This window comes from Muntiacus reevesi, chromosome 6, assembly GCF_963930625.1.
Source record: "Muntiacus reevesi chromosome 6, mMunRee1.1, whole genome shotgun sequence".
Lineage (NCBI taxonomy): Eukaryota > Metazoa > Chordata > Mammalia > Artiodactyla > Cervidae > Muntiacus > Muntiacus reevesi.
In genome coordinates, this window is record NC_089254.1 from 23,718,049 (window position 1) to 23,739,264 (window position 21,216).

General features: G+C 38.2%; 1 protein-coding gene across 1 annotated transcript in view; it reads left to right on the forward strand.

Annotated features, from left to right (window-relative positions):
• LRRC72 (leucine rich repeat containing 72) overlaps positions 1-21,216 on the forward strand; it is a 49,380-nt gene that overhangs the window by 1,662 nt on the left and 26,502 nt on the right. Inside the window, exons 2-3 of the mRNA XM_065939056.1 lie at positions 4,028-4,101; positions 9,271-9,340. Of these exons, the coding sequence (XP_065795128.1) occupies positions 4,028-4,101; positions 9,271-9,340 (144 nt within the window). The remainder of the gene's footprint in view (positions 1-4,027; positions 4,102-9,270; positions 9,341-21,216) is intronic.

A 21,216-nucleotide genomic window follows, 5' to 3' on the forward strand; every position in this document is an offset into this window, starting at 1 on the left:
AGCTTTCTGGTGGTCGACTTGACCTCTTCCACCAGTGCCTCAGGTTCACCCTTTCTCCACTGCATGCATCTTCCCTCCCGGTCACCTTTCTCATCATCGTGTCATCACATCATCATCATCACCGGTGGCTTCCCTTGCCCTTATTCTCTGCCTCCGGTTACCTGCCAGTTCTCATCAATTCTCTCTGTAGCCCACATGTCATCCCTGTTCCCTGCTCATTCTCACTTGCTTCTGTCCCTGGGGCAGGCTTATCAGATCTTGACTTGATTTTCCAGAGGCAACCTTGCTTCCTGTCTGCAGTTCTATCTGCACCCTAGGCCATGAGTTATGGTATGCTTTGTCACATCTTTTTTCCTGTTTAAAAATCCTATAATACTTCTCTGCAAACTTCCCAGAGTTGAGTCCATTGATTAATCACCGAGTCATTATTAAGTCCATTCTTTCACAGCCCAACAAAGCAAGGGCACCAAAAGAGAAGGAGGAAAAATGATTTTAAAATAACTTGATATTGGATATTACTTAAAAGCACTGATATAGTTGTCATGGGAAAAATCAGAACTTTATTAGACTTCCTTACACTGATTTTACCATGCTGTTAGTATATATGTTTCATTTATATATATACAAAATTAAATTTAATTTTAGGTTACATAAAATATGTGATTTTAAGTTAGAATTCTTAAGACCCATTAAAGTTTTCTTTGAGCAGTAGGTACATACTTCTGAGCCTAAATTTCAAAGTGAGCACAAGTATATAACCCCAATTCACCTTTTAAAATGGATCCCTCACAGTTGCTTGCTGTATTCCTTTTCCCTGCAGTCAAAGACTGTACCAGCCTAATGCCTTGTACGTTCTTCCCCTTCTTTTCCTCCTTTGTGTACTTACTTCCCTGTGACTAAAACACCCATCCATCAAAATCTTTGTTTAAATTCTCCTCATCATTCAGACTGAGCCCACTTGTCAGTCTTGCCCTAAAATCCTCTCAAAGTTCCCAGAGTTCACAGCACTTTCTTACTCCGCTGAATTCACTAGAATGGTATTTTTCTTCTCTCATAGTGCTTAACATTTGCAACCTTCTTTTGCAAAATTGTGTAACCTTCCTTCTCTTATTCAAAGTTTACTTATAGGGAATAGACACCACCTGATTCATTGCTACATTTACTAGCTAGCCATATACTAAACTAGTCACAACCTGAACCACAGTAGTTTGTGGTTCAATAAATAGCTGAATGACCTGTTTGGACAAACTTCGGTAGAAATGTTCATGTAAAAGTATGCTGTTGTGTACAGCTATTGTTAAAAATAGTATGGCAGTTCCTCAAAAGGTTAAACATACAATTATCATGTTATCCAGAAATTCTACTTCTGAGTATTAATATATACTCAAATGAAGTGCAAACAGGGTTTCAGATATTTGTACACCCATATTCATAGCAGCATTATTCGCAAAAGCCAAAAAGTGGAAGCAATCCAAGTGTTACTGATAGCTAAATGAAAAAACCAAATGTAGTATACACATATAATGGAATATTATTCAGCCTTAAAAGGAAGGAAGTCTTGACATACACTACAAATAGATGATTCTTGAAGACATTATGCTAAGTGAAATAAGCCAGTCATAAAAAGACAAATGCTGCATGCTTCCATTTATATAAGGTACTTAGAGTAGACAAGTTTATGGAGACTGAAAGTAGAAGGGTGAGTGTCAGAAACAGAGGAGAGAGGGAAAGAAATGAAGAGGTAGTGGGTTCAGAATTTCATCTGAGAAAGATGAAAAACCTCTGAAAATGAATGGTGGTGATGGCTGCACCGCAATGTGAATGCACTTATTACCACAAAAATGTACAGTTAAAGTAGTAAACTCGACATTATGTATATTTTACCACAATTAAAAAAAAACAAAACAGTTCAGGGAAAGGATTCTTGTGTCTCTTTAGATGAGAGGAATATGCTGCCAGTGAAGTTGTTTGTTGATTTGGAACTGGAACTCTTCCACCACGGGGTCACTGAAACGTGAAACCTCTTGGCGCATTTTCGAGTTCTCTGGCATTTTGACACCTTCTTGTTACCAAATTCATATGAAAGCTTTGCTTGGAAGGAAGTATGCCCTGATAAAGAGCTGGGTAGATGAATAATTAATTGCATCAGTGATTTACATATTGTGAGTTTCCATTTCCCTTTTTCATCTTTTTCTTTTCAAAATTTAAGTCCTGAAATATTCATTCCATGGGTAAAATGTTCAGAATGTGTATTAATTTCTGACTACTAAATTAATATGCATGTATCACAAAGTATTCAAACAGTATTGAAAAGAGAATTTGCTAAAAAGTGACAGTCCCTTGTAATCTCAAGTAATAACTTGTTAATGGTTTGGAGTGTGTGCATTTTGTGTGCATATAAATGTTGTTAGTAACAAAATTATTGTTACATATATAAATATTATACTGCCAATGGCATTTTTACTTAAGATTATAGTTTGGATATCTTTTTAGGTCTAGACATCCATCTCTCTTTGTTTTTAAGCTACTGCATATGTCCTACTGTGAAGTTGCATCTTAATATAACCCTATTCCAATTAATTGGGCATATTTCACAACTACAGACGTATGAGATGAGCAATGATATTCACATTTTGCTTGTGTGTGTATGTACCGATGTATTTCTGAGTGTTAGATGTGAAACTGTGAGATTAAGTTAGAATCCCTCTTGCAATTTTAATAGATAGCTGCAAAATTTTAATTACACTTTGACCAAGCTTTAACATTCAAAACACTTTGGCAAAATTGAGATTGACTGTGTATAGTGCAAGCTGATGGTTTCAATGTTTAAATTAAAATACCCAGATGTGGATGTCTAATGGGGTTTTTTCAAACTCCAGATTCAGCTCATTTATCATGGTCACAAAATACCCTAATGGAAATGCCTACACCTGAACCAATAAATTCTCTAAGCCCCAAGATCCAACTTGTGTAACAGGATCACAAAGAAAGTTTGGGGTATAAATTAGCAGCTGTTCTCCATCCCTGGGATATCTGTCTTCCTCACCTCTAGATACTTGTTCATCCCGTTAAATCTAACTTTTTAATGTCCCCTAATAAATAACAAAACCAGTGTCAAAAAATCCATAAATCACTTACTGACATTATAACCTCACCACCCACAACAAATTCAGGCTGAAATTTCTGAAATTTGGTGATTACTTTGACCCTGATAATTACAGTGTTTGTCAGATTCCAGAAGTGCAATGATTATACTCTCCACTTCTGCTGTGTCTTATTAGCGTTACTCCTTCATTGACAAATTATAGATGGTCTTTAATTTTTCCATATCATCTTAGGCCACGTGGCCTATAAATATTATTTTGTAATTTAGTAAAAATTTAAGAAGAAAAAGCAAAGCAGTTAAATAACTGTTGTTGGATATGTATTTTCAAGCAAAAAACCTATGGGAATAAAAACTGCTTCTTCTCCACCAAAAATTCCCATGGTCCAAGTATATTAGTAACTCTTGAAACATGAAGACACTATTTCTTTGCAGAGGAAAAAAAATAGCATTCATACACTCATTCATTCATTTGTCTGACATTTATTGAGAACTTATAGGGTACATTATACTCTTCTCCTTCCATCTCCAACCTTGACACTGTCTTCTGTGAAAACAGAAAACCTACTAAACATCAGTCCTTCATGCTTAAAGAAATATTTACAAATATTTACAGACCAAATTATTCTTCCTCATGGAGAATAAAAAGCTTGTTTTTGGTATATAAGTACACACGCACATTTTTTTTCTCTTGATTAAAATTTATTTACACATCTGTGCCCAGGATTAAGGATAATGAAATTCAACCACAAAAATGATTAAGTAATGTTGAATTGTAGTGTTGGAATTTATCAGTTTAGAGTAGTTGCCTCCATATTCACCTTTCTTTTGATCTTTTTGTAGACATTATTGTTATTGACTGCAAATGTCTCAGTATTTCTGCTCAGTGGAATGTGGCTTGACAGATTAATTATATGTTATCAGGCAATTGAAGAGCAGCTAAAGATATGTGGCCACAAGAGGGATGCTGATGTCTTTGAGCTGTTTCTTTCTCAAAAGTAAGTGTACTTTATGTAAGAAAGAGAAGAGCATCATGTTATGTTGCATAGATTCAAATGTTCTCTTCCATTGTTTTCCCCTTGTGTGGCCTGGCAAGTAGCCCATGTTTGTTGGCATTCACAGGCTCTATTGGAGAGGCAGGATCCTGAAATGGATAAAAACAAAGATCATGGGGTCAGGCTGAGTTTGAATCCCAGTTCTCTCTCTTCCAACTGGATGATCCTGTGCTTGTCATAAACCTATTAGGGTGGTCAGTTTAGCCAATATAAATATAGAATACCAGTGACATGTGCATTTCAGAGAAACAAATGAATATAATTTTTTTAGTATAAATATGTCCCACATCACACTGGGACATTTGTTGTTTCTCTGAGATGCACATGTCACTGTGGATCCTGTGTTTTATCTGGCAAGCCTATTGCCGACATATAACAGTACTACCTGCTTCGCAGGGTCATTGTGAAGATCAAGAGAGTTAATTGAGAGTAGGGAAGGGTCTGGTACTCAGTAAACAGTCAGCATTAGTGCAGTTAGTATTACTTCTGTAACTAAAGGATAACGACTCATTATACCACTGTACTAAAATAATAGCCCCGATTATGCTATAACCACTAGCCAATAACCTTCATACTAATTTTACTGGTACGTGGGAAAACTTCTCCCTTATATGCCAATTTCCTTTGATTCCACTCTGACTTCTCAACGTGGCAGGCAGCAAAGTGAGTCCTTCTTCTTCAGAGCGAGTCACAGGGCCTGGGGTAGAGCCCAGGTGGAAGGCGGAGTCTGTGTTCTGGATGCTGAGAGCGCAGGTTCTACTAATGCACCAGTGATGCCTTGTAGCTACACTGGGCATTTTCATAACAGTGATCGTATTCCTAACTTTTCTTTCTCCTCTTTCATACCTTTAGATCTCTGTGAATTCCAGGTATTATTTTAAAAGAGACCTAGCATATTTCTACTTGTACTTAATATTCAGAACTTAGCTACTTTTTAAAGAAAACGTCCTACTTTATCAATGAAGTTAATCACTTTTTCTCTGGTGATTTGAGAAAATCTTTTATTAATAAACATATTTATTTTGTTAAATATTAAATATGTTTTAGTTCATTAGTGCCATGAATAATAGTTATCTTTGTAATGACCCTGAATCTCTTCGTAGTAAGAAACTAAATAGATAACAAATTTAAGATTTTAAAAAATAAACTTTTTAGAATGGAGCAAGTATGGTAGGCAATTCTGACAAACTTATGGTCATGCTTTGATCCTCTCTATAGACCAGTTTGTCTTACAGTAACAATAAAGATTTTTTTTTGTCTTCAAAAGATTGCATTTCTAAACCTTTCATGATTTTAACAACTGCACACTATTAATCATTGGGATAAGTAGATAACAATAGGAAAAGCTTTGAAACACTAGAAAAACGGAAATATTGATTTTATGACAGTGGGTAATTAGTGGTCTTCTCAATTCAAGGATAATACATTTTGGATCCTAAGAATGCTAAGTTATCATTTAATACATCTAGGTACAAAACATGTTTCACAATCCAGATGCCAATAAACTGGGTAAATTAGGTTATTTGCCTGAGTCTTTGTTGCCCTTGGAAAATGGAAAGGATCATATCAATGTCTCCTTGAGAAATCATGGAGAACACATCCTGTAACAACAGAGCTGGTGTATCATTGTCAGCATGAGTCATTGTCATCATTAGTAGAGTTTCTATTGTTGCCTTCCGCTGGCCTCACCTTAAAATGTAATAGCCTGTTATTAATTTAGGACAAATTCATATGCAAAATAACCCTTTTCTGACTTAAGTTAAATTCTCCTCAAAAGTGAGCCGTTTTATTATACTACCTATAGCAGAGTGTCAGTACAACTATTATGAGAAAATTAATTTGACAGTGATGTGACAGTTGATAATTTTATAGCATTAATATATGAAAATAACTTTTCTGGGAATCCTTGTAGAAACACTCTAAATGGGGCTTGAGTTTCTCTGCTTCCACATTATGGCGACTTTATTTTTCACAGGAAAAAAAAAAAAGTGGAGCTGACGTATCATCATTGTTGTCCAGTGCCATAAGTGTGTCAGTGTCGAAATGTGCCATCCCAGAAATTAGCTACACATCTTCAGTGAAAGAGGAGAATGCATTATGTATGCAAATATATTGCAGGTTGCTTTGAAGGAACCCAGAATATTTTGCTGTGTCAGGGAAGTGCTTGAAGACTAATGGTACCTGTTGAAAGGACAAGGTGGTCCACTTGAAATGCCTTCTGTTTGGGATAACCTGAGAATAATAAAAAAAAAATGATAAAAGTTTAAGAAAAAACTCTTCAAATCTGAGAAGGATGGAGATGAGAAGGAATGAAGAAAGGAAGAGGAGAAGCAGATCTTTTTTTTTTTTTTACCAAGTACCAGCTAATAAATGTAAAAAGAATGAGAGGATTAGAAAAATTACCATTTCATAATCCCAAATGTACTGATTCAGGTCAATATTATTAATCAAAGCTAGAGCCATTGAATAAACAGTTATTGAGAACCACCAATCTGTTCTCTGCAGGTTGGCAGTTACCAGAGGGGAGCGGGATTTGGGGGTGGGGCATGAAATAGGTGAACATGATCAAGAGATACAAACTTTCAGTTGTAAAACAAGTAAGTGTTGGGGATGGAATGTATGAGAATACAGTCAATAATATTGTATTAACTTTGTATGGTTTCAGCAACTGGATTTCATCTGGTGATCATTCTGCAGTATGTCCAATGTCAAATCACTCAGAATTTTGCCCCAGATATTGCTTTTCAATGATAAAATCTGTAGATACTTTCACAATGAAGAGAACTGGAAAATACAACCTTAACCAAATCACTGAACTTAGCTTCACCAACAGGGTGAACAGGTGGCTCAGTGGTAAAGAATCTGCCTGCCAATGCAGGAGACGAAAGAGATCCCTGGATCAGGAAGATCCCCGGGAGGTGGGCATGGCAGCCCATTCCAGTGTTCTTGCCTGGAGACTCCCATGGAGAGAGGAGCCTTTAGGGCTACAGTCCACGGGGTTGCAAAGTGTTGAACACAGCTTAGTGACTAAGCATACACACACAACCTTCACAAAGAGTGGGACAAAGTGGCAACATTTTGCCTCCTGATGTGGTGTAGTGATTACCACTGTTGTAACTAAAAATGATCTACCTTAAATTTAATCATGAGGAAGCAATCAGACCTATCAAGAAGATGAGAAATTCTATCAGACAACTGTCCTGGACTCTTCAGAAAGTAAACGCTGAAGGCAATAAAGGAGAGAAGGTGACTATTTTGAATTTAGGAAGACTAATGGATTATACAGAGTATATCATGCGAACTGCTGTGCTGAATGAACCACAGGCTGGAATCAAGATTGCTGGGAGAAATATCAACAACTTCAGATATGCAGATGATACCACTCTAATGGCAGAAAGTGAAGAGGAACTAAAGAGCCTCTTATGAGGGTGAAAGAGAAGAGTGAACTATCTGGCTTAAAACTCAACATTCTAAAAAACTAAGATCATGACATCTGGTGCCATCACTTCATGGCAAATAGATGGGGGAAAAGTGGAAAAAGTGACAGATTTTCTTTTCTTGGCCTCCAAAATCACTGCAGATGGTGACTGTAGCCATGAAATTAAAAGACGTTTGCTCCATGGGAGAAAAGTTATGACCAAGTTAGACAGCATATTAAAAAGCAAGAGATCGCACTGCCAAAAAAATGGTCTGTATAGTGAAAGCTATAGTTTTTCCAATAGTCATGTATGGATGTGAGAGTTGGATGATAAAGAAGGCTGAGTGTCAAAGAATTGATGCCTTCATATTGTGAGACTTGAGGGTCCCTTGGACTTCCCTGAATATTCATTGGAAGGAGATCAAACCAGTCAATGCTAAAGGAAATCAATCCTGAATATTCATTGGAAGGACTGATGCTGAAGCCGAAGCTCCAATCCTTTGGCCATCTGATGTGAAGAACTGACTCATTGGAAAAGACCCTGATGCTGGGAAAGACTGAGGGCAGGAGGAAAAGAGGGCAGCAGATAATTGGATGGCATCACCAACTCAATGGCCATGAATCTAAGCAGACTCTGGGAGACAGTGAAGGACAGGGAAGCCTGGCATACTGCAGTCCATGAGGTCACAAAGAGTCGGACACAACTTAGCAACTAAACAACAAACAACAATGGGTTATACCAACTGAAAATGGGTTATACTAATGCATCAGTGTTGATGCAATTCTGGGTTTAAACAAGCAAAAAATCTACAAAAGAAATGTAGGGACAACAGGAACAATTTGAATATGAATAGCAGTGTATTAGATGATATTATTGAATTCAGTTTTAATTTTCTTAGGTTTGATATTGGTATGGTGGTTAAGCAGGAGAATATCCTTATTTGAGGGATGCGTGTCCTGAAGTATTTATGAATCAAAGCCCTGGAGTCATGTCTGCAACTTATTTTCAAACGATCACCAAGAAACTTAGTAACTAGCTAATAGGTAAATTGTGTATACAGATAAGAGAGTGAACATAAATGTGGCAAAATATTAAAAATTATGGACAGAGAAGCCTGGTGGGCTACGGTCCATGAGGTCACAAGAGTTGAACATGACTGAAGTGACTTAGCACACACACGTATGATAAACAACAATGGGAGAATAAAACCCTTCACTCACTCTCTGCCTCTTTGGATCCTGCAGTTTCCGTGTCTTAAATCCAGTTTGGCCAAGATCTGGACAACCTCAAACTAAAGACCGTGTAGGCAGTGTTGAAGCAGGAGCCAATGCTGTTTCCCACACTGACCTTAAGTCTGGTGTCTTCTGCGCTTACTTTTGTTCCTCTGGCCTCTCCTAAGTGAAGTCTTTTAAAATGAAGGTCCCAATAAATTCAGTCATAATGAGGTATAAATTCTACTAATGTGATAAATTTCTCTCCTTTTAGTATTTGCTTTAACTGACTAACAAAAATCTTAACCCAAGAATGAAGTTTTAAAGGTGGAATGTAGGAAATTAGCCTGTATAAATGCACCAATAATTTTGAAAGGACAGAAAGAGGCCTTTTCAATTCTCCCCAAATCATACTATATAAGCAACTTTAGACATGAATAAATTAATTGTTGCTAACACTCACTTTCTCTTTTCCTTTCTAGGGAGCTGACAGAGGTCATTGATCTTTCTAGGTTTAAAAAATTAAAATACTTATGGCTACATCATAACAAGGTAGTATGATATTTGATCTTTATGTGACTCTATGATTAAACTACAATCTTAATTTCATGTTTTTAATAGAACTGATCATTAAAAGTATTAATATTTTATACTCCTAATTTTAATGTAGGTAAGAAACTATATGTATATACAAAGTGGTATAGCGCTAGTGGTAGAGAATCTTCCTGCCAACGCTGAAGACTTAAGAGACGTGGGTTTGATCCCTGGGTTGGGAAGATCCCCTGGAGGAGGGCATGGCTACCACTCCAGTGCTCTTGGCTGGGGAATCCTCATGGGCAGAGGAGCCTGGCGGGCTACAGTCCACAGGGTTGCAAACAGCCAGATACAATTGAGGCGACTTTGCACACATGCATATTGAATTGGTCGATTTGTGAGACATTGTCAGATGAGAGTTTTACTCTTTCCTCCCATGTTCTTTCAAAACTGTCCAGTGTAAGCTGCTGCTTCCTGGTTTCCTGGAAGAAAACCTGTGCAGTCTCATGACTTTTTATCTCTCTCTTTTTTGTAGTTCAGGAACTTTCAGTCTCTTTTAAGCCACAATCATAGTCTCAGTTCAGAAATGAGAATGTGGAGATGAATATGTTAATTCATAAATGAGACTTCCCCCATCTCTCCTCTCTTATTCAGCTAGGGCTGACTGCGGATGGCCATCTGCCTTCTTCATTAGCAAGGGGATGTGGTTGCTTGTTTTCTTGCCTCACACCTTTGCCCCAGCCTTCCCAAGTGAGTATGGAATGGAGAAGTGTGGAGGTAGTGGAAAGGCCAAGGAAAAGCAAAGTTCTTATTCAGTTTGCACCCACTGGTTCATTGTTTTCCCCCATTTCTCAGAGTTTATTGTTTTCTCCCATTCGGTTATTCCAAAGCCCCCTCTGCTAGGTTTCTCCAACTCTGACTCCTCTTTGCTGGTCACTCCAGATCTCCCCTAACCTTGTATTCCAGTTGTACTTACATCTGAGCATCTCCTCGCCTTGGCAGACTGCCCCTTGGGGCAGGATCCTTTGTAAAGTGCCCTAGATCAACATTTCTCCAAAGGTCCTGCATGCATTCCCCAGAACTCACACACATTGTCCTGCCACGTGAGGGACTGATTACCTCCCAAGCTGATCTAGCTTCTTCAGGAAGTGCCAGGCACTAAGCCACCATGTCACCAGCTGCCAGGAATGCTCATCAAGGTCACTGACTGTGGCCCTTGAAGCTGCTCTTAGAGGTCAGGGTTAGTTGGCAGAGACTTCCCACTGCCTCCTCTGGAGTGGGGCCTGACTGGACTTCCAAGCTCTCTTCAAAGAGCGGGAGTGAACTAAAATTCAAGCCAAAACAATCACTATAGTTAGCTAGTCAATCTTTCTCAAATTTCTGAAGTTTGACTTTCCAACAACTTGTATCTTGTTCATTATAAATTGATGATCCAGTCTTAGCATTCTAAATTTAAACTTTCAAACACCAGCTGATTAAAAAATAATGATTTGAGTTTTCAGTAGTAGTCTGCTTGTCAAGCAATAGTCCAGATTCACAGCACCGAATCTTTAGGCAGTCATGTTTATGAAAGTATTTCAATATTACATTGCAATTTGTCTGTTTTTTTAACCAACTAAGTGGAAAATGGAAAAAAAAGTTCTATTAGTATTAAGTGCCAGGATAAGTTGCATAAGCTTGAAATAATTTCTAGGAGAACAAGCACAAATACCTTCAAGGCCCAGGCAGCTAACAAGTGAAATGGAAAGTGCAAAAACTACTTAAGGGCATACAAGTTCAAAACTTTTAAACACTCTGCCAAAAATTATCCTGGGTCACAGTGTGTGACCTCCAATTAGAAAAAGATGGAACTCATCAAGCATGGCAAAAGTGACTAATCATTGTTTTCATGTGTGTTCCTTGTGGTGTTCAGTGTTCAGCTTTGAAGGAAAGAACATGTACAAATGTTGGCAGTGTGTCTAAAGGGAGAGGTGTGATTAGGGATTTTTAATATTTTTTTGGCTGTCTTATAGTGGACACCATCCCACCTTCAGGCAGTCACTGAATTTTCATACAGTTGACTTACAGATGCATTATATACATAGGAAAGGATTACCCACACTGTCAACTATTGTACTTTGGTTTTGAAGAGGGATTGGTGGAGAAAGGGTGCAATAAAAGGGCTAAATTCTCTTCTAGTGTTTGGTTGTTTATGTTTAACAAACTATATTCTTTCCCAAATAGCCATCACTTAACTTTGTTCTTTAAAAATAGATTTATTCAGATGGTTAGACGGCATCATCACCAAGTCAGTGGGCATGAAATTGAGCAAACTTGGGAGATATTGAAGGACAGGGAAGCCTGGAGTGCTGCAGTCCATGGGGTCACAAAGAGTAAGACATGACTTAGCAACTGAACAACAATTCCATATAAAACTGAAAAGATATCATATTCAAATAAATTTTAAGTGGTCATGAGATGAGTGAATAAGCCAATCTGAATTTTTGTGTTGATCAGTAGTTGACTGGTTGCTAAGTTGTTGGAGTATTCACACTCCATAAAAAATTAAAGTCTTATTCAGCATCTAAAACTCTAATGGGCATGTTAGCTATGATAGTACTTCATCAAAATCCCTATGGAAAAATGTGATTATTAGTTTTCTTTACAATCTAGATTACTCTGGGTGAACTACTATCAGGAAGTTACTATGCCAGTATAGAAATGATATGGAGAATCTTGGTGGAAAACATCAACATTGACAAATGAACATAAATATTTAGAATTGCAATGTTTTGCTATCAGTGGTTTGAATCTGTGACCAGCATTGTCCTTACATTATTGTAGAACATAAATAAATGTTCTTAGATTTATTTCCTACCCTCTGTTTAGGAACAACTAAGGCACAAAATAGTAAAATTAAATGAACACATCTTTTTTGTTTATTCATTTATTCAATCAACAATTTTGTGGAGGCAAAGGTACTGATCATTTTATTGGTTGTCTATTCATTATCCATTATTTTCCTTTACCTGTATAGCAGAATCTGAGTTTGTGTTTTAGTACACACTTTTGTTACTCAGGTAGGTAGTCCCATTCCCACTTCCAAAGGGTGGAGCCTAAACTGTTTAAACCAGTCAGGATAACCCCATCCTCCTTGTGAGTGGCTAATCAATGAATGGGCTCAGAATCCAGTTGTTGCATTAGAGACATTGCAGGTAGTTCCTGGGAGACTTCTGTGAAAGGTTTCCTTATTCCTCAAAGAGCACTGGAAGAGAGGTCTGCTGTTTCCTCTGGACAGTTTCTGGCCTGGCTTATAAGCCAGAAACCATCCTTCCAACTGGTGGGTGTATCCAACCAGAGCTGTATCCAGCTCTGAGAAAAGCAGAGCTCAGAGAATCATTGAGATTTGAGGCTCCTACAACCTCTGGACTGCTAGATATGTGAGATAATGAGTATTTTAATTTATGGGCCAGTTTGAGTTGAGCTTGACTTCCCTGGTGGCTCAGACGATAAAGCGTCTGCCTACAATGCGGGAGACCCGGTTTCAAACCCTGTGTTGGGAAGATCTCCTGGAGAAGAAAATGGCAACCCACTCCAGTACTCTTGCTTGGAAAATCGCATGGACAGAGCAGCCTGGTAGGCTACAGTCCATGAGGTCGCAAGGAGTCAAACACGACTAAGCGATTTCACTTTCGTGAGTTGAGCTTAGAGATTACTTATAGTCAAAAGCATCCTATCTAATATGGTTTATTCTGAACTTGTTTTAGGCTACTGATAGAATATAACAATGAATATGATGGTACCTGCTCTAGAGATAGAATTAGGGAGTGGCTATACTCCTGGTGATGGCATCATCGACTCGATGGGCATGAGTTTGATTAAACTCCGGGAGCTGGTGATGGACAGGAGGCCTGGCGTGCTGCGATTCATGGCGTCGCAAAGAGTCGGACACGAGTGAGCGACTGAACTGAACTGAACTGAACTGATATTCCTGGTGAGGGCACTGTGGTTGCAAACTACCTGGAATGGAATGAGAGAAAGCAGTGGTTTGGGGAGACAATGAATGAGTGTGGTTTGGTGTGTTTGGAGCCGAACATGCTCAAAGGGTGTACACTTATGATAAAACTGGAGCGTCTAGTCTGACCCTGAACCAACAAATTAAATAGGTACAAGTTGTTTCTAAGGATTTGCAATGCCCTAACTCTCCTAGGTTTGTTCAAGCTATCCTGCTTCCTACATTATGCTCTCCAAGGGCTAGCTTTCTTCTTGTATTGTGTGGATATTCACCAGTTCTGTAGCAACTCTCTTTCTGAGTCATCTTTCTCTCATCTCCACTGATGTAATTAGTGAGAGGCAACTGCTGTTAGATGTATATAAACTGAAGCCTTCAAAACACTCTCTTGTCTCATCTTCCAGTGAGCCTGACTGAGGGAATTTTAGGTCACAGTTCATCTTTTCTAGCTTTCCTAAGAATCTGGGTCTGCTCGGATGAGTGGTCTAAGTGATTTGCATGTTATACTACAGTTTCAGATGGTCTGTGTACATTTGATCTATTTGTGTTTTGGCTCATTTTCTCAAAAGCTTTTTTTAAAACAGATGTTTAATAATGAGTGTATAATAGTGCTATAATGCGAGTGTCTTTCTATTTCTGGAAGATCCAGCAGTACTTGGGTATATTCTATTTATCACAGATTACAGTAAGTATTTGATGAGAAACCTGTGTATAATGCCTCACCAAGGAACTAGCCAAAATACAATCTGAGTTTCCACCACATAGCAAAAACTGAATAGTTGACAACTCTTACAAAGTAAATTTAAATGAAAATACATCTTCTGACAAAGTCATACTTCACCATCTAAAAAGTAATGAAAATATTTACAACAACATCTTCCACACTAAAATAAGCAAAATCACTTCGAGAAAGAGTGAGCTCATTCTTCTGTGCCATAAATATATGTTGTTTTTCCCTGCCAGACAGGCAACACATATTGCAAATTTGGTAAAGGGCACACGTGTGTGTATTTTAGGAAGGTATATTGATGTACAAAACTAGCTAGTCACAATTTGAAAAGTCAAATAATTATTTGTAATGTAAAGTTTAAAATATTTGTAAAGAACTCTTTGAGCGGCAATACTTTTTTTTCAGGTAGTTTTCACAACATGCTTTGCCTCATGAAAGTTTAGTTGGTTCCTTTAATCAGGTTTAGGTATATATACATTTACTTATTCATTTATACATGCCACACTTTGTTCCAAAAAACTATTTAGAGCAGCACAAACCCTGTGGTAGAGCGTATGAGAAATTAATGAATAAAATGAACTAGCATACATTCCTTTGGGCTCTTATGTGTTTCTGTTATCTCAGTGTAATATTAATTATCTCTCTTATGTCAACTCTGTTCAAAGAGTTATATTTTACCAAATATTTAAAACCTCCTTAAAAAAGTAACCTAAATAAGATTTCACTGCATGGTTGTGAAATTCATATACACTATGTATCTAGTTGCTTCCCAGGTGACTCAGTGGTAAAGAATCTGCCTGCCAATGCAGAAGATGGGTTCTATACCTAGGCTGGGAAGATCCCCTGGAGAAGGCAATGGCAGCCCACTCCAGTATTCTTGCCTGAAGAATCCCATGGATAGAGGAGCCTGGCAGGCCATAGTCCATGGGATCACAAAAGAGTCAGACACCACTAGCAACTAAACAACGTATCTAGTTACGATCCAAAACATGTAACCTGTTTGGTGGGGGGGAATGTATATAAAAATATCAAGAACACGGAATAAAGAGGGAAAAACATGAAAATAAAGATCGATTTGCATTGTACAAAGACAGTTATTTCTCAATATTTTTAAAGTGTAAATTTTATTTCCAAGTATCATATACATTTTAAACTGATCCAAATGAATGCATCATGTTCACTCATTGGGCAGGAATACCATATGTATGAACTTATAAATCCTAAAAGTATACTGAAATTTTTCTTTTTTTTCCTCCTATATAATTCAGTGTATATTATTAAAATTGTCCCCAACTAATACTTAAGAATTGTATGTAAATTTAGGGACTATTGTAATTATAATATCAAACATGCAGTAATATGCCCCTTTAAATAACACATAATTATAGACTTTTTCAGAATTGTATCATGTCATTTAATCTCTGGTCTAAGGGTCTTTAAAGCCCCAAGGTTTTTCAACTCTGATACTACTGACCTTCTGAACTGGATCATTCTTGGTTGTGGGGGTGGTATTGTGCATTTGGGGATATTTAGCAGCATCCCTGGCCTCTACACACTATATATCAGATTTCTTCCCAGAAGCAACAACTAAAAATGTTTCTAGGCACTGTCAAATGCTCCCTGGGGTACAAAATTGCTCCTCACTGAGAATCCCTCAAAGACAGTAAACAGAGCGATCTGTGGAAATCTAAGTCAAAACATGTTGCTCTTCTACTCAAAATGTCTAATAGTTACCTATTATTTTCAGCTGAGTTCTTTCAGTAGCCTAAAGGCTCTGCACATGTAGGCTGCCAGCTTATCTCTCTGACCTTAATACCTCTTCTCTCCCTAACTCGCTGACCCAACAACACCCTATTATCTCTGGACTTATATACACTGGCTAGTCGTCAAGTGCTTCTGCATAGATATTCTCATGGCCCACTCCCTTTTCCTCATCAAGAATTTGTTCAGATATTACCTGCTCTGTGAGGTCTTCCTGACCAGCCCTTTTGAAATACAACATTATCTCCCTGTTGGCACCCCTAATTTCCATGCTTTATTTTTTTCCCATAACATTTATCCACTGATTCCATAATACACAATTTATTTATTGTAAGTATTATTTGTTTTCTCTTTCCCTGCTAGGAAAAGAGACAGGGGTTTTGTCTGTTTTTTTCATAACTATACCACTGAATTTAACACAGGGCTGGCACACAGTAGCTGCTCCACGAGTATTTGTTGAATGGAAAAATGTGTACATAAAAATTCTAATATTTTCTCATAAATATAATATTTCCATTTTGTCAGTGAATCATGAAAGTCGTGTAATGGATCATAAATTATAAGTTTGGGGAGGGTAATGATAATATTTTACTTAATATGATACTTTTTTGTTCCTTCAAAAATAGTTTGTAAGTTTTGTTTCTTCAGCTTCTGGTTTTGTTTTTTTTTTTTTAAAGCATCATAGCTAGGTTTGCCAAGTTGAACTTTTACTTTGCAAAGGTGCTAGTTAAGGGAAACAGCAGTTCACTTAACAGAAGCATGCTTTAGCTGAGTTAAGCAGGAAAGTAATATATTGAAATGATACCGGGTGAATATTAGGTAGTTTAGGAATCAAGTGTAGGAAATTCTTGGGATCACAGAAGCCACGGCCAAAGCCACATCACAGAAGCGGCTTCCGCGCGCACTGTTGACTCGCCAGTCAGCAAGAGAAGCCCCCACCTGTGCTGCTGTTTTCCTGTCCCCATTCCTGCTGCCACCATTTCCACTGCTCTCTCCTTCTCTGCCACCACCAGGTTTAACACAAAACTGTCTCTGCCTCTTTGCATTACTTGTTCATGATTTTTTAATTTTTCTTGGAGTATAGTTGCTTTACAGTGTTGTGTTAGCTTCCACTGTACAGCAAAGTGAGTCAGCTCTACGGATGCACAGATCCCCTCTCTTTTGGCTTTCCTCCCCACTGAGCTCACCCCTGGCACTGAGCAGAGTCCCTGTGTTACGCAGTGGGTTCTCATCAGCTACCTATGTTATACACAGTAGTGTGTATGTTAGTCCCAGTCTCCCGACTCACCCCACCCGCTTCTCTCCCCCTCCCCGCTTGGTGTCCATACATGTGTCCTCTACATCTGTGTCTCAATTTCTCTTTGCAAATCACATCATCTGTACCATTTTTTTTTAGATTCCACATATAGGCACTAACAGGTGAAATTTGTTTTCTTCTTCCTGACTGACTTTACTCTGTCTCTAGGTCCATTAACATCTCTACAGATGACCCTGTTTCTTTCTTTTTATGGCTGAGTAATATTCCATCGTACCACGTCTTTATGCACCCCTCTGTTGATGGACATTTAGGTTGCTTCCATGTCCTGGCTATTGTGACTAGTGCTGCAGTGAACGCTAGGGTGCATGTGACTTCTGGAATTATGATTTCCTCTGGATGGCATTACTAGTTCTTGATTTGAAGTTCAGAGGGGATGTGTCAGATTGCATCCTAGCCTAGTCATGTGTCCACACATTACCTGCCAGGAAATCTAGAAAACCAAGTATTTTGCCTAATGAGGAGTAAGTCCTAATACCTACCAAGGCTCATTAGATAAAGAATTCCTTGAATTGTGGGGAGGATGATTCAGTGCTGGGAAGCTAAAAAATAATGACTAGTGTGTCCTATATTTAATAAGATAATGTTTAGAAAGATGAAAATCCAAAGAATAATACCAATAGCTACATAATAATTCCTGGCAGAGTCTGGAACTCTGGATACTGAACAGGGAGCTAAGATATAGTTATAATCCTGTCACTAATAAGCTGACAATTTTTAGCAAATATTTGTCTAGAGCTCTGATTCCTCTTACATAATATGCATGCATGCTAAGTTGGCTGAGTCGTCTCTGACTCTTTGCAACCCTATGGACTGTAAGCTTACCCGGGTCCTTGAGATTACCAGGGTCCCAAGCAAGAATACTGGAGTGGGTCGCTGTGCCCTCCTCCAGGGGATCTTCCCAACTCAAGGACTGAACCCACATCTCTTACATCTCCTGCATTGGCAGGTGAGTCCTTTACCCCCTTATATAATATATGGGATATTTATTCCTCAAAACTAAGGGGTGTCATGATGAAGAATCTGATGGCATATGTGAAGTACTGAACAAAGCACATTCAGTAAGGATGGAATGAACATTAAGGACCTACTCTTTTTTAAAAAAAAAAATGTTTTTAACAGAGCTATATGTATCCCTATTATAATAAAGAATTAGCTAATTCTATACATTAGCAACATTTCTGCACACTCTGCCTTCGTTTGTTAGCCCCCAGATGCAACAATTTTCAGCTTTTTAAGTAATCTTTTGTTGTTTAGCTGCATATCTCAAAGTCACATGCTGGTATTGCAGCCACTTGATTTTTCCGCTTTAGACAATAGCTATTGAGTTTCCACAAAAAATGAGGATTTAATGCTTTGTCCTTCCTGCCTCCACTTCCATACTTTCCACACACAGGCATACTTTCCATTTCCCATTCTCCTAATGTGGCAGTATTGTGATTTTGGTTAAATCAATATTCACTGGCTATGTTATGACAACCCATGCTCTTCAGAGCTAAGCCATGTGTTAAACTCTAGCTATTTTCCCTTAATTGGATTTCTTCTACTTCCCTGGATTTTATTTTCCTTTGATTCGTTAAGTAGTTTTTTGTTCTGGGTTGAATTGTTTCCCTGCCCCAAAATTTATATGTTGAAGTTCTAGACCCCCACTGTCTCAGAATGGGACTGTATTTGGATATAGGGCGTTTATGAAAGTGAAAGTCACACAGTCATGTCCGATTCTGCAATCCCATGCTCCTCTGTCCCCAGGCGAGAGTATTGGAGTGGGTTGCCATTTCTTTCTCCAGGGGATCTTCCTGACCAGGGATCGAACCCTGGTCTCCTACGTTGCAGGCAGATTTTTTTTTTTTTTTGGCAGGCAGACTCTTAACCAATTGAGCTACTAGGGAAGCTACTAGGACCTTTACAGAGGTAATGAAGTTAAGGCGGGGACATTAGGGTGGGCCCTAATCCAGTGTGACTGGTGTCATCGTAGAAGAGATTAGGATACAGAGGGAGAGAAGAGAGAGAGCAAGAGTGAGAGTGAAAATAGGAGGGAGGAGGGAGAGGGTGAAGGGGAAGAGAGGGAGAAAGAGATGAGGGGGAGGAGAGAAAGAGAGAGAGAGAGAGAGAGTAGACATGTGTGCATACAGATAGAAAGTCACATGAAGGTATCAGAAGGTGGCCATGTACAAGTCAAGGAGAGAGGCCTCAAAATGTAACCAGTCTTGCCAGCACCTTGATCTTGGACTTCTAGCCTCCAGAGCTATGAGGAAATAAATTTCTGTTAAGACACCCAGTCTGTGATATTTGTTTTGCAACCCAAACAAATGAATATACTTTTTACTAGTTACTATTACCTATTCAACCCAAACTCTCTCCCAGCTGACCTAATCTATTCAATGAATCATTCAGTAGCTTTTATTTCTTGAAGTATGCCCAGAGCCTTCTGACGTGCTCCTCTCTGGACTTCCTGACCTGCATACCTCTGTTAAACACCCTTCATAGCCATTCCAGGGCCTCCCTTTGCCCCCTCTTGTTCCTTGTATTGTGTGTCTTACGTTTTTCTGAATTGCCTTCTCCAGTGGCTTTTCCATAGAAAGTGTTCCGTGTGGTAATTTTTTTTTTTAAGATTGTGTATGCCTGCAATTTTGTATATTCAGTGTTCGTATTTGGGCAAATATTTTGGCTCATTGGGTTGGTAGAATTCTAAGTTAGAGATAAGGCATCACTCCACTGCTTTGTAGTTCTCAGTGTAGCTTTTGAGGAGTCTGAAGCCATCCTGAGTTCTGATTCCTGATCCTTGAATGTGATGTGTGTGCGCACATGTGTGTGCACATGTGTTCTGTCTGGAGGACAGTGTTCTGACATTTCACAGTGATGTGCTTTGGTGCAGGTCTGTTTTCAACCATTGTGGTGAGCTTGGGGAAATTACAGTCTAGAAACTCGTATCTTTCCATTTGGGGAATTTTTCTTGGAGTGTATTGTTGATTTCTTTCTCTTTTATGTTCACCATTCTCTTTCTGGAACTCCTACACAAATGTTGAACTACTGAACTGGCTCTCTAATTTTCTTTTATTTTCTCTATTTTCTATTTTTTTGGTCAGGTTGCTCTACTTTCTGAGAATTTCTTCAACATTCTCTTCCAACTCAATTATTACATTTTAGACTATATTCATGATTTTAATTTCCAAGGGCTCTTTTACCCCCTCTAAATGTTATTATTCTATTATCTTTATATATAACAGGATTAAACTATAAAGACCTGGCTGCCCACATTCTGAGAGCCAAGCTGGGTAGAGAGGGCTGGAAACCCTCAACATATAGTGTACATACATTCCCTTAATCCTTCAGTTTTCAGTGGGAACCTCTGTCTTTACAGTGTTCAGTGTAAAGAACCTCTGTTCTTTACAGGTTCCCAAGAGTTCAGTGGAACTCTTGTCTTTTATTCCACCCAGGGAATGAACCTCTAGTCTTTTGAGGTGGTAGGGGAGAGGTCCAGTTGCCATGTGGTTATACTGGGGACATTACTGAGAAATAGAATTTCTCTGCTCAGTTAATCATCTCCTCTTTATCCTCACGTCCAGTCTTTGATCCTTTTTAGAATTTTGTGGTATAAATATAAGGTTGTTTTCTGGTTTAGAATTTGACTTTCTTATTTCTATTAATTCTATTACCCCTAGATCATATACTTTCCAAAACCATATTGCCATGGTCTAATTTTCTGTTCTCCCTCTCTTTATGAATATACATTTTTTGAAACAATTATTGTCATTTTAGATAAATATTTGGCTAGAAAAATTAAATTTGTGTTTATAATATAAACTTTTAACCAGAAGTCATTTTCCTCACCAGCAATCATGTGCATAATTCTTAAGTTTCCTTCCAAGTCTGTGATCTTGTTTTACAACAATAGAAATTTTTTGAAGACACTCTATATTGATGGCATTATTCAGATTTAGTGAACATAGTCTCTAAAACTGATTTTACAAGCTGTGTTCTAGGCAGCTATTATAGAACATAATTCTAGAGACACTCGGCAATCTTCTCAGAGCACAATACCTATTCAGACTGACCTGAAAGTCAGCAATTAGTCATCGATCACAATCCTCTAATTT